The sequence below is a fragment of the Bos mutus genome, chromosome 20, assembly GCF_027580195.1.
Source record: "Bos mutus isolate GX-2022 chromosome 20, NWIPB_WYAK_1.1, whole genome shotgun sequence".
NCBI lineage: Eukaryota > Metazoa > Chordata > Mammalia > Artiodactyla > Bovidae > Bos > Bos mutus.
The window spans coordinates 29,400,576-29,426,513 of record NC_091636.1 but is presented as its reverse complement, the minus strand read 5'-3'; the positions used below and the strand labels follow the sequence as shown (position 1 = coordinate 29,426,513).

Sequence of the window (25,938 nt, the reverse complement as noted above, 5' to 3'; positions counted from 1 at the left end):
AGTATATACAGGAAACCCCCTTTTCTTGAGGAAACTTAAGTGACGTTACTTGTAACCAGAAGAATCTAAATTCCTCTCATCTCCTGCAAATGTAAATTGGTAAAACACTTTGGAAGACAGTCTGTTAATATCTAGAAAGTTGAGTATGGGCATATTAATTACCCAGCATTTCCACTGTTAGGTTTTGTAACTAGAAAAATTCTTGTACATTTGTGTGAGAAGGTGTATGTACAAGAATGTTCACAGCGTGCCTCATGTGTTCACAGTGGCCTCTCTTACCCTGTTCACGGGGCTCCCATGGCAAGAATACTGAAGAGGTTTGCCATTCCATTCTCCAGTGAACCATGTTTTGTCAGAGTCTGGACCATGTTTTGTTGTGAGTCAGAGTAAACTGTGGGAGATAATGGACAGGGAAGCCTGGGGTGCTGCAGTCCGTGGAGTAACAAAGAGTCGGACGTGTCTTAGCGACTGAACAGCAACTGTTAACCTGGTCAGATCCCAGCTCTGCCACTACATAGGTATGTGACCTCAGTCAGCTACTTATTTCTCTGTGCCCCATTTTTCTCATCTGTAGGAGGGAAAAATTACTTAATCCTCACAAGGTCATCCCTATTAAATAATTTATGTAAGATGAAGGCACATAGCAAATGCTACATAAGTCGTAGCTGTTGTTATAGTTCGTTATAGGAGCATTGGTCATAATAGCAAAAAATGAAAACAACCCAAATCTCCATAAACAGAGTAAGCATACATAAACTTGTATATTCACATTATGGAATACTATAGAGTGCAGGAGTGAAAAGAATGAATTAGAACTATTTAAATCTTAGAAACAGTTTTAAAAGAAAAAGGCAGGCACAAAAAGATCTAGGTAGTATGGCCCCTAAATTATAAATTAGGAAAATTAAACATATTCTGTAGAGATGTATACATAGGTAGCAAAAGTACAAAGAAAAGCAAGGCAATGGGAAACAAAATTCAGTATAGTAGACAGGGAGATAGGACTGGGAAATATCTCCAGTGACATCTATAAAGTTCAAAGTTTATACATTGAGTGGTAGGTTCCTGTGTGGTGGCCTTATTATGCTATAAATATGGAATAATACATTCCAGTGAATTAAATATAAAGGTAGATTAAAAATTGCTTCAGCCACTATGAAAAGCAGTATGGAGGCACCTTAAAAAACTAAAAATAGAGTTATCATACGATTCAGGAATCCCAATCCAGGACATATATCTGGGAAAAAAAGCTGTAATTTGAAAAGTTACTTGCACCCCAGTGTTCATAGCAGCACTGCTCACAAAAGCTAAGGCATGGGAAGCAACCCAAGTGTCCATCAGCAGATGACGGGATAAAAAAGATGTGGTATATGTATATAGTGGAATACTACTCAGCCATAAAACATAAGAAATAATGCCATAAGCAGCAACATAGATGGATCTAGAGATTATCACACTAAGTGAAGCAAGTCCAACAGAGAAAGAGAAATATGATATGATATCGCTTATATGTGGAATCTGAAAAATAAGACAAATGAACTTATTTACAAAATAGACATAGAAAATTGACTCATGGTTACCAAAGGGGAATGACTGGAATAAAGGGATAGATTGGAATAAAAGATTAACAGATGTACACCACCTTATTAAAAAGACGCACACGCAAAGATAAAAATTACATGGTTAAGAGCTGAGCTTATTGAAAGAAATAGTTTACATGTTCTAAAGGGACTCCACTAAAGAACTAAGTGGTTGAATGTAGTTTGCTGTAGAAAATACTTTTTTGATGAAAATTTATCAGTGTTGGTATGCTTCTGATTAAAATGTTTGTGTTCATAAATTCAAAGTCAGTGTGCCCTGGGAGTCAAAATAGCTGGATTAAATAATCATTTACATAGTTAACAATACCTTAACAATACAATTAGCATTGAATTTATATAATGAGATTTACACATTCATAGGAAAATCATGAGTTCTGGGAGGGAGTCACATGGGCAGCAGGTGTTGGAAAACCTAAATAGTAGGCAAATCATTAAAACATAAAATAGCAAGAGAGTAATTCTTCTCTACACATAAGACAAATAGGAAAAATACAGGGAAATATGACTATGTTATAAAAAAGAAGAATGAATTCAATATTGAAGTGATCATTTGGGAAGTAAGAGTTACTTTCCCCAAGATTTAATGAAGCTCGAACATGGAGTTTAGGAGCGGACATATCGTTGGACAGCTTCTTTTCCGAAAGCCACTGCATACTTAGCCAGTTTCTCAGGCAGCAGCAAATACACTGCCTTCTCGATGTCTTCAGGGGTGAGGGTACAGCGTTTCCTGTAATACATTAGGTTGCAGGCTTCAGTGGAAATGCGCTCAAACATGTCATTGATCATGGTGTTTATGATGTCAATGGTGCGAGATGATATGCCCTTCTGGGGAACCACTTCTTTTAGGACCCTGTTTATGTAGAGTGAGTAATTCCTAAGGCCAGATTCAGAGCTGGAATGTGATTTCTTTTTGGAGATTGCTTTTTGGTGTCCTCTGCAGCGCTTGTTCCTCTTGGTGACGTTTCTGGCCATTGCAGATGTTGTTCTTATCAGTTACAAGTGGAGAGGAGAAGGGCCTACAGGTGGTGGGAGTGCTCATATTTATACTGGCATGTCACAGTCAGACTTCTGGGGCTCCTCTCTGATTGGAGGTCACTCTTCCTATGTCATAATCCCCCAGCAACAACACTGGTTTGTTGTTAAGGGGAAATCTTGTTTCTGGGCAACTTAAAACTCTCCTAAGAAGATAGTGTTGCAGAAGGATTGAGGAGGACTTTATAGCAGAAGAGTATTCATTTTTCATACTTGATTTTTTAGCAATTTGTGTGCATAATATATACTATTTTCAGAGTTGGCACACTTCATCAACTTGAGAGGTTGGTTGTAGGAAAGTAAAAGAAAAAAATGCCATAAATCTTTTAATAGGTGGAATATCTGTTTATAGAAGTATACAAAAATTCATTTTATAAGCAAATGAATAAACTATTAAAAATCTCATAATGATGTTATAATAAAAATAAATATGTAAACTAATCTGCTTTTAAAAATTGTGACTTATTTAAAAAATGAATTCTAATTTATTTTTTGGACCACAACTCCTTAGGAGTAACTCAATAAAACTAGAGAATAAAACAAAACCCTCCTATTTTATTGTTTAAATTAAGATATGTGAACTGTGTTCATTAATTTTTTATAATGGTATTAATGTAGGCCTTGAAAATTTCACAAATTTTATTACATGGTCTGCTTTTTACAAGTTATTGTAGTTCTTCTGTCATTATTAACCAAAAGTATTTGTAGGGTCATTCTTGATCATGTGTCATGTTGATACTCATGCTTAAAAAAAAAATCTCCATTTGCTTTCTTAATCAAATTCATCCCTGGATAAAATAAAAAAGAAATAGAAGTAACTATAAAAATCCCAACTCACAAGCATTTCAGTAACTCATGGTTGCCATAACTATTAATGCTGCCAAGAAATGTCTTTCACTTTGAGCTACTTCACAGCTAAGGGAGTCTGGGTTATGTGTAATTTCTGGAATGCTATCTATAAGCCCTTTCCTTTTACTCCCACTCAAGACAGTAAATCTGAAAGAAGGCAAGAAAGAGTAATGTTATTATAGAGACACCTTTGAACAAGCTCTAATTTTTGAAGCCAAGAGGCATCATTTGTAAATGTCTATGCTTTATTGCTAGTAACATACCTCAGACTGCTCCTCATCACTGAGTATGGAGGCTGTTGCTTCCATGTATGCTTTGGGGTGATGGATCTTTAGTCAGATCTTGCTAATACTGCTTTCAGATTACTCAAGATACAATTACTTAGCTTAATTATAGCATCGGAGAAGGCGATGGCATCCCACTCCAGTACTCTTGCCTAGAAGATCCCATGGACGGAGGAGCCTGGTAGGCTGCAGTCCATGGGGTCTCAAAGAGCCGAGTCGGACACGACTGAGCGACTTCACTTTTACTTTTCACTTCCATGCATTGGAGAAGGAAATGGGAACCCACTCCAGTGTTCTTGCCTGGAGAATCCCAGGGACGGGGGAGCCTGGTAGGCTGGCGTCTATGGGGTCGCACAGAGTCGGACACGACTGAAGCGACTTAGCAGCAGCATAGCTTTATTTGCTGTTGTTTAGAAGCAGCTGTCAGGTGAAAACCATTCATCCCCTATTCTTCTGTACCCACGTTGAAGACCTTTTACTAGTGTAACACTTCCGGCCTCTCTCTTCCTTCTTACTCCTGACCTTTTACTAGTGTAACACTTCCGGCCTCTCTCTTCCTTCTTACTCCTGACCTTTTGCTAGTGTAACACTTCCGGCCTCTCTCTTCCTTCTTACTCCTGACCTTTTACTAGTGTAACACTTCCGGCCTCTCTCTTCCTTCTTACTCCTGACCTTTTGCTAGTGTAACACTTCCGGCCTCTCTCTTCCTTGCTTACTCCTCCCTGGGACAATCTTCCCAGGAAGGGAGGTTGGGAGACAATGGGCACGCCTATTTTGGTCCCTTCTGGACTCTTGCTGGGATTTAACTCTGGGCAGCTCTGCTCCTGATGGACTGAGTAGGTCATTCTGCTTAACATGGAGGTGCTGCGTGTTGCCCTACACCTATAGTTGCCCTACACCTAATGGCTGTTCTTTAGTTTGTCAGTAATGAAGCTGACATTTTATTCCTGTATTTCTGATCCCTATGACTCTCTCAATTGGTTCTGTGCTGAGTGGGAAGAAGGAAGGGTGCAATATATTACAGTAGTTAAAAAAGTCTTTAAAGCCAAAATGATAAGCTCTATGCTAAAATACTGACTGATCAGAAAGTTCAGAAAATGAGAGATACTGATTCTGTAAAATTTCTGGATACTTTAGAGTTAAGCTGAATTTTCTTTTAAATTTTAATGAATCGTTCTAAAATATGTATGAATTCACCACTGATATGCTGTTTTCCTTTTCCTTCTCCCTTCCTCCTCCTCCAGACAGTCTGGAACAGGGATAGACACTTCTTAGCATAATGTCCTTTAGGAGATGCCTGCTATTATCAGTCTGGGCAGTGCAGCAAGTTTAATTATTTCGCATCTATGATAACCTGAGAATGGGCACCGTGAAGCCCTCTCTCCTCTTCCCCTTTCTTCCCTGCCCCCACTCTCAAGGTCCTAGCCTTAGAGCAGAGCCTGATGACCTTCAGTAGGGGACATAACAGAGTCATAACAGAGCACACTGATATCCAGTGTGCTAGAGTTCTGGAATCTCTGAGCTTTTCAAGTATAGCCAGAGTCTAAAGTTAAGAACTATTTCATACATTTTTCCAGGCACTTCTTTTTTTTTTAAGGTCATCATCAAGACTCACAGTAATTATTCAACAATAACTGTGGCAGAAGTGATATCAATTCAAAGAAAACATGTTCTGACGAGAGTGTGCCCAGTGAACACTTAAGTTTCCTGTGGCTGCTGTGGAAAAAAAAAAACACCACCACAAATTTAGTGACCTCTGAAAACAACACAAATGTATTACTTTAGAATTCTGGTGGTCAGAAATCCAAATGGGTTTCACTGGGCTAAAATCAAGGTGTCAACAAGGCTGTTCCTTCTGGAGGCTCTAGGGGAGAACCTGTTTCCTTGCCTTTTCTAGCTTCTAGAGGCTGCCTATGTTCCTTGGCTTCTCCTCCATCTTCAAAGCCAGTAATGGATAGTTTTTCTCACACTGCATCATTCTGACAGTGAGCTTCCTGCCTCCCTCTTCCATGTAAGAGGACCCTTGTGATTACATTGGACCCACCCAGATAAGCTCCACATCTCAAAATTCACATCTTAGTCACATCTGAAAATTACATTTTGCCATGTGAGGTAGTAGTCACATAACTGGGGGTTTGGGATATGAGCATCTTTGAGGGACATTATTCTTCCCCCCATGGCCACTATGAACAGAATGAGATTGTCAGGGAAAATTTGGGTTACCAATAGTATAGACGTGGGAGATGACTAGTACTGTCCTTAGCTGATAACTAGAAATATGTTCAAAAAGTGCTTTCTATATATAGGCTAACTTTCTTGTAATTTGTATATTTTTTCTAAAAATGAAGAGTTGTTTTGGATTCCTACTTTCTGTGCTGTGCCTCTATATTATGGCTCCAAAAATATGCTAAGTATAATCAGTTTTATCCTTGGAAGGCCAGAAGATGACATAGAAGAGATATTTTTCTTTACTCTTCCTCATTTTCAAATTTCCTTCTCTTCTCTTTTTTTCCAACTTGCTCTCTCACCAGTATTTATTTAATGCCAATCATGTGCCAGGCATTGCATAGGTTACATGTGGGGACACAGAGATAAAGAAGGTCTACTTCTTACTTTCAAGGAACTCAGTTTATTGAGGTAGGCAGACAGGAAAGTGATAATAACTATGAACAGGGACCTAGAGGCTATGTCATGGCATCCACTGAATATAGCAAGAACATAGGGTTGGCCCTAGATCACTCAGCCTGCCAGACCAGGCTTCTCAGAAGATGTGATGTTTTAGTTGAATCTTAACAGATATAAAAGTTATTCAGGTAGATAAGGTTGGTGGTAGGGGTAGAGGAAACAGAGTTGTATAAATAAAATACCTCCAAGAAAGACATTTTTTGTTGTTTGCTTTTGTATGAAAATGGAAGACCCATGGTCTGAAAGAGCCTGAGCTTGATTGCCCTTTCTTGTCTGGTGGTATTCAGGTGTGGGAGAAAGTGTAGTCTCCAGAAGGAGGTAAAGGGAGCCTGTTTGCCAGGGGAGAATCCAGTCTTAGTTTAGGCTGTGGTTCTCAAGATTGGATATATCTTGAAGTCACCTAGGAAGATTAAACAAATAAGCCCATGCCAGGGCTAGACCCCAGACTGTCAGATTCTGCAGGGAGGGAGGCTCAGGTATTTTTTCTTTTGACTTCTTTTAATGTGAAGTCAGGTTTGAGAATCACTAGTTGAGCTAAAATAGAGAAAAATATTTGAAGGTGTTGGAGAGTTCTTTGTAGACACTGGAATGGGAGTAGTAAGGGAAAGGGTTAAGAGGCAGAGAGGTAAGAAGGGGAGCTAGGAGGAGAAAGGTGGAGTGATAGAATGAGTAGATGAGGGGCTGATGATGGGGAAAGTGGCTCTTGAGGGTGACACATGTTCTCTGGTTATAGGACTCCAGGTTCAGAGACTTGAAGAGATGCAGATTGACGTAAATTTGTTTCTGTACAGTTATTCATTTATGGCCACACTGCTAGGCTTGTGGGATCTTAGTTCCTGACTAGGGATAGAATCTGGGTCCTTGGCAGAGAATGCAGAGTCCTAACCACTGGACTGCCAGGGAATTCTTTTGTTCATTTGTTTGTTTCTGTGCATTTAATCAGGCTAATTAAAGTCAAGGCTATGGTTTTTCCAGTGGTCATGTATGGATGTGAGAGTTGGAGTGTGAAGAAAGCTGAGAGCCGAAGAATTGATGCTTTTAAACTGTGGTGTTGGAGAAGACTCTTGAGAGTCCCTTGGACTGCAAGGAGATCCAACCAGTCCATTCTAAAGGAGATCAGCCATGGGATTTCTTTGGAAGGAATGATGCTAAAGCTGAAACTCCAGTACTTTGGCCACCTCATGTGAAGAGTTGACTCATTGGAAAAGACTCTGATGCTGGGAGGGATTGGGGGCAGGAGGAGAATGGGATGACAGAGGATGAGATGGCTGGATGGCATCACTGACTCAATGGACGTGAATTTAAGTGAACTCCTGGAGTTGGTGCTGGACAGGGAGGCCTGGCGTGCTGCGATTCATGGGGTCGCAAAGAGTCGGACATGACTGAGCAACTGAACTGAACTGAATATTGCCAAAAAGCTCTTTCAGTGCTAGACAAGAAACAAATCTAGGAGAAATGAGGAGAGATAACAGAGGAAGGTGGAGCCAGGCTGGAGCCCACTTTGTTGTGGAGTCTTACTGTTTTATATTTCCATGTTTTAGGAGGAGTCAAACAAGCAAACTCTTCATGTTCCTTTTTCCTGCTTTGTTGACAGTTCTGTGGTGTAGGTCATTTCTCTTTGTCTTCATCTGATCTTCTTTTGCTGGGTTTCTGAGGCTGACACTCCTAACCTCACCAGTACCAAGCTGTCTCCCTCCCATTGCAGAGTCACCTGTGTCCTGCTTTGGCTAATCTGAAAGCTAGGTCATTATTCTTAGGTGACCTGGAAGAGAGTAATTAGATTAGCTCTGTGCAGAGTAAGAATGTAATAAAGGAATTAGCCTGGAAAGTAAGTAGAAGGTTGTCAGTTCCTGATGGATTTGATGTTCTTTAGCAGAAAACAGAAAATGTATTGGGACAATAGAGAGAAGAAAACTTTTAATTTTGTTTTCAGTTCTGATTCACATATTATAATAAAACATCAATTAACTAAAAAGTAAGTACCCCCCCCAAATCAATAGATTATCACCGTAAAATGGATTTTCCTATAACTATAATAAGAGTGCTCTTGCTAAGCACACAGAACAGGAATAAAAGTTGCCCAAGGCCACCTGGCCAGGAAGTTGTTGAGCCAGTCGATAATGGAAGCCTGTTAGGCATCCAAGCTGGAACTCTTAACCACTGGATATACTGCCTCTCATTAGCTGGCCAAGAAGGGAGGACCTTCCAAGTAGGAGGAAGGGAATGATTAACAGCATGGAGGCATAAAATGACAAGCTGTTTTCTAGAATGAGGGAAAACTCTTCCTAGAGTAGAGGGATTATGTCTGAGAAAGATGTAATGGTGCGTTTAGTTTATAACACATTTTAAACTGGAGTCTAAGAGTTAAAATTATTCTATAAGTATTTGTGAGTCACTGAGAATTTTAAGTATTCATGTGATTGGCTCAAAGTAATGTTTTGAGAGAATGGACTTGGTGCCAAGTACAGGAACAAATGGGCTTCCCAGGTGGCTCTGGTGGTAAAGAACCCGCCTGCCAGGGCAGGAGACATAATGAGACATGGGCTCAATCCGTGGGTTGGGAAGATCCCTTGGAGGAGGACATGGCAACCCATTCCAGTATTCTTGCCTGGAGAATCCCATGGACAGTGGAGCCTGGCAGGCTACAGGGTCACAAAGAGTCGGACATGACTCAAGTAACTTAGCACACATGCACAGAAACAAATAGAGGGAGAAACAAGATCTGAGAACCGAGCGATGTCATTGGTGGCCCAGGAGTGGGACAATAGAGGCCTGAACTGAAGGGGAACAATGAGCTGTCTGAGAGAATTGGTGAGATCTGATGATTAAACCTAGACAGCATGTTAAAAAGCAGAGACATTACTTTGCCAACAAAGGTCTGTCTAGTCAAAGCTATGGTTTTTCCAGTGGTCATGTATGGATGTGAAAGTTGGACTATAAAGAAAGCTGAGTGCCAAAGAATTGATGCTTTTGAACTGTGGTGTTGGAGAAGACTTCTGAGAGTCCCTTGGACTGCAAGGAGATCCAACCAGTCCATTCTGAAGGAGATCAGCCCTGGGATTTCTTTGGAAGGAATGATGCTAAGACTGAAACTCCAATACTTTGGCCACCTGATTTGAAGAACTGACTCATTTGAAAAGACCCTGATGCTGGGAAGGATTGAAGGTGAAAGGAGAAGGGGATGACAGAGGATGAGATGGTTGGATGGCATCTCTGATTCAATGGACATGAGCTTGAGTCAACTCTGGTGGTTGGTGAAGGACAGGGAGGCCTGGCGTGCTGCAGGCCATGGGGTCACAAAGAGTCTGACACAACTGAGTGACTGAACTGAGCTGAACTGATGATTGATTTACTATCTGTGGCAAAGGAGAAGTAAGAGTCTAATATAATGCTAACTTTTACTGAGTACTGACTAGGTGTCTAGACACTGTGCTAAGTACTTCCCAGGTATTAACTCAATTAGTGTTTACAAAAGCCGATGATACAGATACTACCATTATCAGCATCTTTGCATGGGTGTGGAAACTAAGACACAGAACAGTTGCATAACTTGCCTCAGATTATACAGGTGGTTAGCAATACAGCTGGGATTCAAGCTCAGGTTTCTGGCTGCAAGTCCCCTGCTCTTTGACCTCAAACATCCCGTTTCTCTTGTAATCCTAATGTGTATGGTGCTCTACCTGCTGCATGTATTTGTTTGACCATTGCATCTCATTTCATCTTCACTAGAGTCTGAGGAAGTAGGTGGAACCAGTAGTTCTTCCTGTCTCACAGCTGTAAATTTGGCTATTGCCAGCAAGTAGGTGGATGAACGAAGACTTGAACCCTGATCTTCTAACTCCATCCCCAGCACTCTGGCCAAAGCCTCATGCTCTATAGAGATTACTGTGGGGAGAGGAGGAGGGGAAGGGAAAGTTCATTAAGCAAAGGACAGCTGGAGCAATGGAAAGGATGTGATGTTAGAATTTAGACCCTCAGGAAGTTGTTTCTCTCACTTTACATGCAATAGAGTCCCTAAGGCTATGGTATATATAAAGGAAGAATCATTTCTTTATTCCACAAGAAAGAAGATTCTGACAGCCATCATATAGCTTTACATTCTAGACAGGTCAGAGAGGAAAAAAAAATAAACACCTTTACCTAGGGGGAAAGGATGATTGATTCTAAATTAGGAGAAAGGATTTAAGGAAGGGAGTCTATACTAAGAGAATCCTAATAAGGTTTTATAACCACATCTCTTCTTCACTTGTCCTGAGATGCCCCTTTAAGCTGGTTATACACAAAGAAACAAGACAGATATGTTAACATAATAAAATTAGAGGCTGATAATCATAATAAGAAAATTATTTTCATTTTTAAACAGCTAAACTGAAACCAGGAGCTGTCAAGTGTCTTTCTTTAAGTACATCAATTTTTTTTTTTTTTCCCCTTCTAGGTGATATAATAAAGTCTTGCCCTGGTTACACTCAAAGGAAAAAAAAAAAACACCCAGTGTTCTTGAATTTAATAAAATCCAAATACCTAAATCTAATGTCTCTCCAGGGCCCAATAAAAGAATATAAGTCTTTTGGCAGTTCAGACTGAAGACATTCACAACAAAGGCCAATTTCCAATTTTCTTTATCTTTATGAGCTTTATCTTAGGACCAGCTTCTGAAGCAGTGAAGTCTAAGTACTAATCTCTTTGGGTAAGGCTGTATCACTACAGTTTTCTTAGAGGAGTGATGGATCCCAGGGACAGGGGAGCCTGTTGGGCTGCCGTCTATGGGGTCGCAGAGTTGGACACGACTGAAGCGACTTAGCAGCAGCAGCAGCAACACTAACATTCTGGAATATGCTGGAAGCTGCCATCTGAAGATATGATCTCTCCATTCTGCTGTGTCCTGAAATCACAATACCTGATTAACACCTGCAGAGTGTTAATACCTTCCAAAGTATTAGGAGTTTATTAAAAGAAGAGTACTGTCGGAAGAGTTCTCAAGATAATATAGTAGGAAAACCCTAAACATACCTCCTCATAAGCATGGCAAATTTAAAATGACTTATGGAGAAACTATTGATGAGAAAGATCAAAACCTACCAGAAAAGACCTTCATTAACTGAGATATAAAGAATGTACCACAACCAGACAGGTAGAAGGGATGGAGTCATGGTATAGTCAAGACTCATATCCCTGGGTAGGTGACCCACAAATGAAAATTATGTTTGCAGAGGTTCTCCCCAGTGAGATGATGGGGAGAATTCCCTAAAAATTATGATAATCATTTCATGATATATGTAAGGCAGATCATTATGCTGTATACCTTAAATGTATATAGTGCTGTATGTCAAGTATAAAACAGGAAGTAAAAAATAAGTATGGACTCAGTGCCCATGAATTAATAGAAAACAATTTCCTGGAGACCAGGACAAAGTGCGTTTTGTAGGAGCTGGCCACTATCTTTGTGGAGCAGCTCTCGTTGGTGTGAGTGGTGACAAGGTTCCTCAGACACAACAACCCTCAGTACAGAGGTCATGCCAACTTATTTTGACTGAAGAAATATGACCAAAGTTGATTTTTAAAAATCAACTTTCAAGATGAGTGGCTAATGTAAACAAACTAGGAACAAATTATTAACTACATATTATGTGCTAAGTGGACTTCCTCAATGACTCAAGTGGTTCTGCCTGCAATTTAGGAGACTCAGGAGACAAGGTTCAGTCTCTGGATAGAGAAGATCCCATGCAGGAGGAAATGGCAACCCACTCCAGTATTCTCACCTGGAGAATCCCATGGACAGAGGAGCCTGGCAGGCTACAGTCCAGAGGGTCGCGAAGAGTTGAACATGACTGAGCATGCATTCATGCATGTGCTAAGCACCATGCTAACTGCTTCATTTTAGCCTCTCAACAGCTCTGTGAGGAAGATATTATTATCCTCAAATTGTGAGTTCATAGTTACCCTTATATTTATGTTCACTCACTTGCATTCTGATGTATTTTCTTCAATGAGAAAAAACTGAGTGGGTTCTAGGTTTTCTGTTGGAAGCTGTCCAGAAATTCAGATATTCATGTGGGAGTATGGTAATCATATGAATGGCATCCATGTATATCTTAGTGGGGAAAAATGAGAATGGCTAGGCTTTAGCTTGAAATGTAATCCCGTGTAGAATTTCTCACCTCTAGGGGAAATATGGAGAAGGCAATGGTACCCTACTCCAGTACTCTTGCCTGGAAAATCCCATGGATGGAGGAGCCTGGTAGGCTGCAGTCCATGGGGTCGCTAAGAGTAGGACACGACTGAGCGACTTCACTTTCACTTTTCACTTTCATGCATTGGAGAAGGAAATGGCAACCCACTCCAGTATTCTTGCCTGGAGAATCCCAGGGAGGGGGAGCCTGGTGGGCTGCCGTCTATGGGGTCACACAGAGTCGGACACGACTGAAGTGACTTAGCAGCAGCAGCAGCAGCAGGAGAAATATTGGGTAGCATATTTATACATATTTTTACTTTTAAAAGTATGTGTTTAAATAAATGCTGGATAGAGTGTGGAGAAAAGGGAAACCTTTTACACGGCGGATGTAAATGTAAATTGGTACAGCCACTGTGGAGAACAGTATGGAGGTTCCTTAAAAAGCTAAAATAGAGCTACCAGTTGACCCTGCAATCCCACTCCTGGGCGTATATCTGCAGAAAACCATCATTTGAAAGTATGCATGCACTCCAGTGTTCATTACAGCACTATTTACAACAGCCAGGACATGGAAGCAACCTAAAGGTCCTTTGACAGAGGAATGGATAAAGAAGATCTAGAACATATAAAGAATGGATTACCACTCAGTCATGAAACGGAAAAAATAGTGCCATTTGCAGAGACATGGATGGACCTAGAGATTGTCATACAGAGTGAAATAAGAAAGAAGAAAAAACCATAATATCACTTATATGTGGAATCTAGAAAAGAGGCACAGATGAACTTATTTGCAAAGCAGAAATAGAATCACAGATGTAGAGAACAAACTTATGGTTACCAAGGGAGGTGGGACAACTTGGGAGATTGGGATTGACATATATACACTACTATGAATAAAATGGGCTTCCCAGGTGGCGCTAGTGGCAAAGAGCCCGCCTACCAATGCAGGAGGTGTACAAGATGCGAGTTCCATCCCTGAGTCGGGAAGATCCCCTGGAGGAGGGCATGGCAACCCGCTCCAGTATTCTTGCCTGGAGAATCCTATGGACAGAGGAGCCTGGTGGACTACAGTCCATACGGTTGCAAATACTCAGACATGACTGCAGAGACTTAACACACACACATGTATAAAGTAGATAACCAACTGTATACCATAGAGAACTCTACTCAGTGATCTGTGATGACCTAAATGGGAAGGAAATCTAAAAAAGAGTGCATATATGTATACATAAAACTGATTCAATTTGCTCTACAGCAGAAACCAATACAACATTGTAAAGCAACTATACTTGAATTTTTTATGAAAAAGTTATCTGTTTAAGGTGCATATAAAAAATGTTGCCAGCATATAGCACCATAATTTCTCAGATTTTATGACTTAGGACCAGTGTGAGCAAGAAACCAGGGATGATTTACTTAAAAACAAAGTAAAGACAAATATTAAATAATGAATGTAAATGTTAACTAATGAATATGAACAGGTATTATGAAGATATAAAAAAATCTTGAAGATAATATGTGAGTGACTGGCATTTGGGGAAAAAAAGTCTCTTCCTGGCCTGAGGTCTGGAGCTCAGGCCAGAGGTAAGAGCTGGTGTACATCAGTTTTTGTTGAATCAGCATTCATTCACCTTCCAGGGCCCTAGGAATCTTTTTGTGACTTTAGTTACTCCAGATGGGAATGTTCAAGAATGGAATAAAGTTGAAACTGAGTCAGACAACCAGGACCCTGGAAGTGTCAGTTCTCCCCCTTAAGTATTGTAGTCATAAATACTCAGAATGAGTGGGCTCTCTGCCTTAGGGTCTTTTTCTGGGTGAAAGTCAACGGCTCTTCAACCAGCTTTCTGTGGAAAAGGCAAGAAGTAATGTTTTTCTTTGATATTGCTGAGTTTTCCAAGATGCTCTTTTTGTTTTTAATTGAAGTGGTTTTCTTTACTTCTCAGAGTTGAAAGTTGTTCAGGGACTGTTTATCAAATACCAGTGTGCCTGGTACAGTGCTGACCAGGGATACAGAGAGAAATAACAGGCTGTTGCCCTTGAAGATCTGTGGAGAACCTTTTTAAGAATGCCACACACTGGTCAGGGAGATGGACTAGATTAAGAAGCCAATTCAGGACAGACAAACTTAGAAAATAATGAAGATTTCTAAGAAAACCTCTATATAATATACTGTGATGGGAATGGAGTGAGAAAACAGAGGATCATAGTCACATACGTATGGCTATATCCTTGAAACTTTAGGTGTCCAGGTTTGGCCTTAAGCCATTAGTAAAAGACAGTGGCTACCCTTAGGATTCCTTAGTATCTTTAGGGATGGGGTTTCCACATTTTTCTTGCAATACTCATACCTAAGATATTTTCTAATGTCTGTCCTGTGTGTGTGTGTGTGTGTGTGTGTGTATTCTCAGTCGCTCGGTTGTGTCCGACTCTTTGTGGCCCCAGGGATTGTAGCTGCCAGACTTCTCTGCCAATGGAATTTTCCAGGCAAGAATACTGGAGTGGGATGCCATTTCCTATTCCAGGGGATCTTCCTGACCCAGGGATTGAACTCGAGTCTCCTGCAAAAGTGAAGTGAAAGTGAAAGCCGCTCAGTCGTGTCTGACTCTCAAATGTCTATCCTAAATCCCTATTACTGAAAGTTCAGTTCAGTTGCTCAGTCCTGTCCGACTCTTTGCACTCCCGTGGATTGCAGCATGCCAGGCTTCTCTGTCCATCACCAACTCCTGGAACTTGCTCAGGCTCATGTCCATCTAGTCAGTGACGCCATCAAACCATCTCATCTTTTGTTGTCCCCTTCTCCTCCTGCCGTTAATCTTTCCCAGCATCAGGGTCTTTTCTAATGAGTCAGTTCTTAGCATCAGGTGGCCAAAGTATTGGAACTTCAGCTTCAGCATCAGTCCTTCCAATGAAAATTCAGGGTTGATTTCCTTCAGGATTGACTGTTTTGATCTTGCAGTCAGGATTGACTGGTTTGATCTTGCAGTCCAAGGGACTCTCAAGAGTCTTCTCCAACACCACAGTTCAAAAGCATCAATTGAAAAGTTATTGAAAAGTTATATTGAAAGTTAACCCATCCTCTTTTACAGAAGAGCTGTCTGCTGTTTCTTTCAATATCATGAATGATTAGAAAGAACTTCTGACTTTGCCCTCTCCATCTTCAAATCTATGTCTAGATCCTATTCCAAATTCTACTATTTTCAGCCACTCTGGTCATGAACTGTATCATTCATTTTTTTCTTCTCATTTTTTACCTCCCCCTGCCAATAATTACACATCACCTTTAATGTTTCCTTCTAGCTATATAAACATGAATTTCTTTTGGTTTATTGTCTCCTCTCTTACTGTCTTTCATTTGCCCTTCTTGCTTTTTTTTTTTTCCCTTGAATTTGTCCTTCCAAAAGTCCTAAATTTTAATTTTATTTAAAGTCTAAATCTTTGTACCTTTTAGTTGGATTTAATTTTCCTTCTTGGGGAATCAGTATTGTCCCTTTCGTGCATGTGTACTGGGTGAGGTAAGGGGAGCCCACTGGTTTAAATTATGCTTTGCTGGGTCATGAGGTCTGGAGTCACACTCTAACGTGTGAAAATCCAAGAGAGAAAATTATCCTTCTACTACACTGAGTGCTTCCTGGGCTGTAATTTCCAGGAACTGGATCTTTAGGGGTGCATTAATGCTGTTGCTGGCAGGCAAGCAACAGATGAAAAATAAATATACTTGAGGGCTCAGAGGCTATTTCTGAGGCTGGAGGCAGGTAGTCAGGCAACAGGAAGTAAACACAGCAAAACAGTAGGAATAAGATAATTTACCTTTGGTCCTTTGAGCAGCAGGGAGCTGGGGAAAGACTGTCCCCAGGCTTCTGAAGGGGCAGCCCCAACAGGTGGCTTGTAGAGCCTTACTAGCCATATAGCAGTTGACTCTGAGCAGCTGCATTTTACAGACCTGAAAATAGCTTGAAAATGAGTTTTCTCAGTCCTAAGAGTTGCACAAAGCAGGGCTGGTGAGGGACATGACAGCTGGACATCAGGGATATATGAATAGCTCTTTGGAAAGTACTTTCCATGCCCACTGTTGGACGGGAACCTTGTAACAACCCTGTGAGGAGCACAGCAGTGATATCATTAACACTTTGTTGCATAGATGAAGAAACTGAGGCTCGAGGAACTTAAACTGCCCAAAGTCATATACGTGGTTTTAATGTTGTACCAGGCTTCCCAGGGCATAAGAGATTGTGGGTAGAACTGGATCCTCATGATAGTTTATAAGCATTAACCTTTACTCACCAACTTTAGAGAATTTCAGATCTCCTGAAATTCAGTGATGAAAATAATGATATGGATAATAGTAATTATAATAAAAAATATAGCCACTATTGTTTAAGCACTTACCACATGCTGTTTAAACCTCACAGCAAACCTAATACCTAACAGTGATCTTTTCATCCTTGTTTAGCAGATGAAAAAAACGAGGTCCAGAGAGGTTTAGTACTTTGCCCAAGATAACACAGCTATTAAGTGCCTGATGTAAGATTATAACTGAAGTATATATAATTCCGAAGTCACATATTTCCAGCAGGAAAAATTCAGGGGGTAACTTAAGCAGTCCCCAGGGATGTCCTCTTGTGCTCAGTAAACACAGTCTTACTGACCACAGTAGCATTTCATCTTCTCTCGGGTAGTGGCCCCATGGGGCTGCCCTGACTCCTGGCCTTGGCAGGCGTGGGGTTTCTGTCCACGGCGGCTCTGACTACTCCACCCGTGACCTCGTTACTGTGCCTTGCTCCAGTATGCTCCAGCAGTCAGCCAGTGTGGGAGGGCCCGGTACGAACTATGTCCCAAGCAGCATTGCCTGATGCTCTGGCTACTTATAGAGATTTCAACAGTAAAGCTCTTTATCTCTCTTCTGAAGACCTTGGGCATGAACCCAGAGAGGCAGAGCCAAAGGGCCTTAACTGTATGCCCTATGCTCTGCTCTGAATTCCTCTTCTTTTTCAACAGCTACTTCACATCTTTACACAAATCAAGTTGTCCCTCCAATCTCCCATCTCTTAGCAGCACACTCCTTTGACTTTTATGCAAATAAAGGCCAGTGGGCCAGTGACATACAGCCAAGTGAATCAGATCTTTTAGAATTAGCATACCTTTGGACCCTTAAACTTGAAGCCCCATTACCCTTATTATTATGACCATTGCTTGTTATTTACATATTGGATCCTCTTCCATTAAATTATGCTTGTGATATATTTTAGGCAACATGTTCTTACATTCACACATACAATGATTGCTTGATGTGTAGTTTATTATATGAATAAATGAATGAATGAATGTAGGTAAACAAAAATAAGTGGTTTCTAGTTTTTGCTAACTTTAGGCTAGGTTCCTACCAGACTCCTTAAATCAGTTCTACTCATTTATGCCTCAGGGTATTTGCACTTGTTCCTTTTTCTTAGGAACAAGTTTTTTCTAGAAAACAAGAACTTTTTTCTAGAGTTTTCCATTGTTTCTTCCTTCACTTCATTCAAATCCGACGTAATCTCCTCAGAGAGGCCTTCCCAGACAACTTCATATAAAAATATTACTCCTTGAAGGTCTCTACCCCCTTTCTGATTCAGTTTTTCTCAATAGAATTATTTTATGTTGGCTTATTTTCTGTTTTACCCACTCAGTTCCATGAAGGTTGAGGCCTTTGCTTCATTCCCTGCTGTATCTCTGTAAGTTTTGAATGATCACTGGCAGATAGGAGCTTAATAAATATTCGCTGAATGGGTGAATTAAACTGAGAAAGGCTCTCCAAAGGGAAGTGTGCCTACATGCAGAGGCTTTTTTAGTCTTTGTTAGGCATTACTCTAGTGAAGACATTCAAAATTCAGCAGTCTGGTAACATCTAAAGTGTTGACTCCTCAAATGAGTTAACTGTTTATTGATCTCTTCTTCTTGCTCCTTGAAAATGTGCATCCAGATCTATAAAACTCTTAGTTCAGAGTTCATTATGGTGTTTTCAGCTGGGCAGCCTCATGATGAATGACTGCTTATAGTAAAACCTGATTTATCTGCCATCAAAAGGAAAAGGTAGATTTTAGTGTAAGGTTTTTATATATCCTTATACTAAAACAAAATCCCTATTTGGCTGAGATTAAAATGGTTAACAAGTATTTTGGAGCTTCACTTCTGCACATAGTGGAGTAATAATGTTTAGATTTACCCTCTTGCCTGAAATAAGTTAAAAGCAGGGAAAAATATATGAAACAATGGTTCTCAACATATTGAATACAAGATAAGAAAAATAGTGAAAAACAAAGCATGTGAGTCTTACAGTTGCCCAAATTTACTGTTTTGAGGCATTTTCTATAGGCTGTGGTGTAGTGAGGGGAACTTAGGACAGATGTCCAGCAGTCTCCCCAAGTTTAAGAGACTGAAGCTAGAAGTTCAGGTAGGTCAAATGATCAAGAGTTCACAAAACAGAATAGAAAAGCGAGAGACACACACAGAGAATTCCAGAGACCTGCACAGAATCCCTTTGACTATTCAACTGAGTGCTGATCAGCTCACGCATGTGTACAACTCAGCTGTGTTGGAGGGAAAAACCACTCAAAACTCTCAGAGGGAGCGATCTCTCCGGCTCACACGGCACAGGGTGCAGCGCCTGCTCCTGCCAGCAGAGATGGGAAATGTCATATTCATGGGGTGTCAGGTAAAGTTCTTGGAGGTATGTTCTCTTAGTAGACTGAAATTAATTTTTTTTCTAAATGTTTTTCTGTCCTGCCTAACAAAGTTTAAAAGCAAGACCTGAAGTTTGCAAGTAACTTGACCACATCCCAGAGCAAAACTCAACAATAATAAATATCTGGCATCCACTAGAATGTTACCAGCAAATAAGCAGGGAAATATAAACAATAAGAAGATTAAAAACTCCTAATAAGATTTAAAAGTTTATTAATAGAAGCTGACAAAAAATGACACAAATGATAATATTAATAGACAAGAACATTAAAACAGTGATAACACTATGCTATATATTCAAGAAACTAAAGGAAGGATTAAATATGTTAAGTAAAGATGTCAAAAATAAAAAAAAAAAGACCCAAACTGAAATTCTGGGGGGTGAAAAACATACTCAACTGTATTATTGGCAGATTAGATATTACAGAAGAAAATACTAGTGAACTCTCCAAATTTAAAAATAAGAAAAATGTAATAATAAAATTAAAAAACCAATTAAATATAGGCAAAAGATCAGCACAAATGCTTTGCTAAAAAAGCATTTGCTAAAAAATGTGGATGGCAAATAAACACATCATCATCGTTAGTTATTGTTGTTTAGTCAGTAAGTCATGTCTGACTCTTTGCAACCCCATGGACTGCAGCTCACCAGGCTTCCCTGTCTACTATCCAAGTTTGCAGAGACTCATGTCCATTGAGTTAGTGATGCCATCCAACCATTTCATCCACTCTCACCCCCTTCTCCTCCTGCCCTCAATCTTTCTGAGCATCAGGGTCTTTTCCAATGAGTTGGCTCTTCCCATCAGGTGGCCAAAGTATTAGAGTTTCAGCTTCAGCATCAGTCCTTCCAAAGAATATTCAGGACTGATTTCCTTTAGGATTGACTGGTTGAATCTAGTTGCAGTCCAAGGGACTCTCAAGAGTCTTCTCCATTCCTTAAAAAACTGGAAATAGAACTGCCTTATGATCCAGCAATCCCACTGCTGGGCATACACACTGAGGAAACCAGAAGGGAAAGAGACACGTGTACCCCAATGTTCATTGCAGCACTGTTTATAATAGCCAGGACATGGAAGCAACCTAGATGTCCATCAGCAAATGAATGCATAAGAAAGCTGTGGTACATATACACAATGGAGTATTACTCAGCCATTAAAAAGAATACATTTGAATCAGTTCCAATGAGGTGGATGAAACTGGAGCCTATTATACAGAGTGAAGTAAGCCAGAAAGAAAAACACCAATACAGTATACTAACGCATATATAAGGAATTTAGAAAGATGGTAACAATAACCCTGTGTACGAGACAGCAAAAGAGACACTGATGTATAGATCAGTCTTATGGACTCTGTTGGAGAGGGAGAGGGTGGAAAGATTTGGGAGAATGGCATTGAAACATGTATAATATCATGTATGAAACGAGTTGCCAGTCCAGGTTCGATGCACGATACTGGATCCTTGGGGCTTGTGCCCTGGGATGACCCAGAGGGATGGTATGGGGAGGGAGAAGGGAAGAGGGTTCAGGATGGGGAACACATGTATACCTGTGGCGGATTCATTTCGATATTTGGCAAAACTAATACAATATTGTAAAGTTTAAAAAAAAAAAAAAAAAGAGTCTTCTCCAGCACCACGATTACGAAAATCCAAATTAAAAGTGCATTGAGATACTTTCACATCCTTAATTGAAAATGACTGACTTTACTATGTGAGAGTATGGATGTGGTGCAACTGTAACTCTCATCCACTGCTAGCTGAACTGTAAAATGGTACAACCACTTTGGAAAACAGCTTGACATTTTCTCAAAATGTTAAACTTATACCTACTGTATCCCAATACTAGGTATTAATCCAAAAGAAGTGAAAGCATATGTATATACAAAGACTTATACATGAATGGTCTTAAGAGCTTTATTTTTTATAGCCCCAAACTCGATATAACTCAAATATCCATCAGCAGGTGAGTGGACAATACAGTTGTGATATATTCATGTAATGAAATTCTATTCAGCAACTTTGAAAGAATGAACTATTGATACATATAATGATATAGATAAACTTCAAAATAATTATGCCGAGTAAAAGAAGCTAAACAAAATAGAGCACATAATGTGTGATCCATCTATATAAAACTGTAGAAATGTGAGCTAATTTATAGTGATGGGGCTTCCCAGGTGGCACAATAGTAAAGAAACTGCCTGCCAATGCAGGAGACATAAGAGAGGCGGATTAGATCCCTGGGTAGGGAAGATCCCCTGGAGAAAGCAATGGCTGCCCACTCCAGTATTCTTGCCTGGAGAATCCCATGGACAGAGGAGCCTGGCAGGCTACAGTCTATGGGGTCACAAACAGTTGGGCACAGCTAGCATCTGAGCACAAAGTTGTTAAACATGCATAACAATTTTTTTCATAAAAATCTTTCAAAAAATAATTTCCTTTTTTTTTTATTTCTTAAAAGAGCCAAATGAACACGGTTAATACCTTCTGAGGGGCTCTAGGGTCATCATTATTAATATGAATTATTACTAGACAGCCTCAAAAATGAACTCAGACAACCATGTGATTCAGCCTATACCTTGGATTTGATCTGCTCTTCAAGTTCTTCTGGCCCATCTCTCTGCTGTTAGCTTCATGACCTTCTGCCAACAGCATGTCCTCTAACCTGAAACTCTATTTCTTGCACTATTGGCCTCAAATGTGTTACCAAATTTATACAGAGTAAAGCTCACATGCCATATAGCAGTTGTTCTCCTTCTTTACTTCCCAGTACTAAGAAGTTCTCACTCTGCTTTCCTAGGCTGTGCCCAGCCTTCTCTCATTCATTTTAAAAATCAGTCCCAGCTGGTAAGACACTTATTGCTTTTCAAAGGCTTGGCCAGTAAGTATTCTCTGTTTAGTAAATGAATGGATTAAACACTGTTAAATAATTCTATTACCTGAAATATGCTATCTTCTTTTTTGTCCCTGTATTTGAGTTGCTGACCTTTCAATGCTGTTTTCTCTTTTCTTTTTTTTTTTTAAAGTGCTGCTCTTTGAGATCCCACTGTTCCTCATGGTGATGGGACATTAAAGACCAGAGCTCTAAGGTGTTAGTAACATTACATTATAAGCATCTAAGTCACAGAGATGAAAGGAACAGCCTCATGAATGCTGTGGAAATGGCATGAACTTGGTTTTACTGTCAGCTCTATGCATAGGAAGATTGGCATAAATTTTGTTTGCCAAGTGGAGAGTTCGATATTTTCATATTACTTTTTCTTCTCTTCATCATTCTAAAGGTTTTAAGTTATTTCTGGTCCCTCTTTTAATCATTTATTTTGAATGCAACAAGGTTCTCTCTGCAGGTTTGTTGACAGCTTTTCATTGGACTTTTCTGAGAACAAGCATGTTAATGGCATATTTAATGCCAGGATAAGCCATTGATTTGAGTGTGTGATATTTGCTGGAACATTGTGTCCTGAATAAAACATAAAAACACACTAAAATGTAACCTCAGAAACTGAATATTTAAATAGTCATGAATGAGAAAGCTGAATCCAAATATTTTCTCCCATGTAGTATACAGAATGTAGAAATTTAAATCTATTGGATCAGTACTTGATTTTAAGAAATATATGTTTCAGGAAAATTCCTTTTGAGACCAGATGTAGAATATAAATAAAGACATCAGAAAAGTTTCTTACTAAAAATAGCTACAAATGGTGTAACATATATGATACTAAAAAGTCATTTATTGGCATTTACCACTGAACTGTTGGTCTTTAGAAATGAATTGCTTTAATGTAGATGAATTTGGTATTGCATGCTGTTATAATAAAATTATACTAAATAATAACCCCTGTGAGGTTGATGGTTTATTTAGTCTTCTTCTATTATTCTGCTATTGTAGTCATCATTAATTAAACTTAATCTGTGTTCAGAAATCTTAAGTTTGAGATAATAAAACAAAACTAATTTTTTTTCCCCCCCACCATGTTAAATTGCAACATTGGCCATAGTTCTTCAACCCTCCCTGTGTTCATGTTCTCTGTTGCATGAAACTGTAGTTTTACTCAGTCCCATAGGTGGGGTATATTTTATCAGGCCTATAATATTGGGCTTCCCTGGTGGCTCAGAGGATAAAGCGTCTGCCTGCAATGTGGGAGACCTGGGTTCGATCCCTGGGCGGGGAATATCCCCTGGAGAAGGAAATGGCAACCCACTCTGGTACTCTTGCCTGGAAAATCCCATGGACGGAAAAGCCTTGTAGGCTACAGTCCATGGGGTCGCAAAGAATTGGACGTGACTGAACGACCAGTCAGTTTTTGAGGAGAATGGAGCAGAGGTGATAGTGTGCCAGTTTTGAGCTTAGGTCTTACATGATTCTGCTTCCCTTGTGCCTCTGCCATGGCTATGAGAAGAACGCGTCTAGCTAGTCTGGGGGTAGTAGGACGAGGATGAGGGACGCATGGAGTAGAGCCATATGAGCTGAGCCCGGGCTGGATCAGCTGATCACAGACATGCAAGTTAAGTAAATGCTATTGCTATATGCCACTGAGGTTTTATATTTTTTATTACATATGTTATTGAAGCAAGAGCTAACTGATAAATCCATAGATAAAGAAAATTTCAATGCCAATGCCAAATAAATATAGTGGATAAATATATTAATAGTTATCCTCAGTGAGTTTTCTAAACATTTGTAGTAAAATGATATGTAATGTTTTGCTTGTGTTGTTAAGAAAGGTTAGAAATAATCATGACATCAATTTCTTGGACAGATAAAAGTTAAATCAAACCATGATAATATTAAATTAAATCAGTGACATGGAAAGTTTAAAACTTGGGTTGTGACTTTACCTATTGATCTTCTTAAAAAATTATTTAATTTTAATTGCGGATAATTGCTTTACAGTATTGTGTTTGTTTCTGTTGTACATCAACAGGAATTGGCCATAGAAGGAAACGGCAACCCACTCCAGTGTTCTTGCCTGGAGAATCCCAGGGACGGGGGAGCCTGGTGGGCTGCCATCTATGGGGTCACACAGAGTCGGACATGACTGAAGCAACTTAGCAGCAGCAGCAGCAGCATACATATGTCCCCTCCCTCTGGAACCTCCCTCCCACATCCCACCCCATCCCACTCTTGTAGGTTGTCACAGAGCTCTGGTTTGAGTTCCCTAGGTTATAGAGCAAATTCCCACTGGTTATCTATTTTACCTTGTCTAACTCAATGAAGGAGAAGGCAATGGCAACCCACTCCAGTACTCTCGCCTGGAAAATCCCATGGACAGAGGAGCCTGGAAGGCTGCAGTCCATGGGGTTGCTAAGAGTCGGACACGACTGAGTGACTTCACTTTCACTTTTCCTTTCATTCATTGGAGAAGGAAATGGCAACCCACTCCAGTGTTCTTGCCTGGAGAATCCCAGGGACGGGGGAGCCTGGTGGGCTGCTGTCTATGGGGTCACACAGAGTCGGACATGACTGAAGCGACTTAGCAGCAGCAACTCGATGAAACTAAGCCATGCCCTGTGGGACACCCAAGACGGGTGGGTCATGGTGGAGAAGTCTGACAGAATGTGGACCACTGGAGAAGGGAATGGCAAACCACTTCAGTATTCTTGCCTTGAGAACCCCATGAACAGTATGAAAAGGCAAAATGATAGGATACTGAAAGAGGAACTCCCCAGGTCGATAGGTGCCCAATAGGCTACTGGAGATCAGTGGAGAAATAACTCCAGAAAGAATGAAGGCATGGAGCCAAAGCAAAAACAGTACCCAGCTATGGATGTGACTGGTGATAGAAGCAAGGTCCGATGCTGTAAAGAGCAATATTGCATAAGAGCTTGGAATGTTAGGTCCATGAATCAAGACAAATTGGAAGTGGTCAAACAGGAGATGGCAAGAGTGAACATCAACATTCTAGGAATCAGTGAACTAAAATGGACTGGAATGGGTGAATTTAACTCAGATGAACATTGTATCTACTACTGTGGGCAGGAATCCCTTAGGAGAAATGGAGTAGCCATCATGGTCAACAGAAGAGTCTGAAATGCAGTACTTGGATGCAATCTCAAAAACAACAGAATGATCTCTGTTCATTTCCAAGGCAAACCATTCAATATCACGGTAATCCAAGTGTATGCCCCAATCAGTAATGCTGAAGAAGCTGAAGTTGAACGGTTCTATGAAGACCTACAAGACCTTTTAGAACTAACACCCAAAACAGATGTCCTTTTCATTATAGGGGACTGGAATGCAAAAGCAGGAAGTCAAGAAACACCTGGAGTCACAGGCAAATTTGGCCTTGGAGTATGGAATGAAGCAGGGCAAAGGCTAATAGAGTTTTGCCAAGAGAACACACTGGTCATAGCAAACAACTTCTTCCAGCAACATAAGAGAAGACTCTACACATGGACATCACCAGATGATCAACACCAAAATCAGACTGATTATATTCTTTGCAGCCAAAGATAGAGAAGCTCTATACAGTCAGCAAAATAAGACTGGGAGTTGACTGTGGCTCAGATCATGAACTCCTTATTGCCAAATTCAGACTTAAATGGAAGAAAGTGGGGAAAACCACTAGACCATTCAAGCATGACCTAAATCAAATC

General features: G+C 40.2%; 1 protein-coding gene across 1 annotated transcript; it reads right to left on the bottom strand.

Moving 5' to 3' along the window:
• Window positions 1-2,204: 2,204 nt before the first annotated feature.
• On the bottom strand, window positions 2,205-2,573 carry LOC102282517 (histone H2B subacrosomal variant). The gene has a single exon (XM_005889335.3). The coding sequence runs from the start codon at window positions 2,571-2,573 to the stop codon at window positions 2,205-2,207; it is 369 nt and encodes a 122-aa protein (XP_005889397.1).
• Between the last annotated feature and the right edge of the window lie 23,365 nt (window positions 2,574-25,938).

Coding starts and splice junctions, on each gene's coding strand:
- LOC102282517 (XM_005889335.3), bottom strand. CDS start 2,573: ATGGCCAGAAACGTCACCAAGAGGAACAAGCGCTGCAGAGGACACCAA.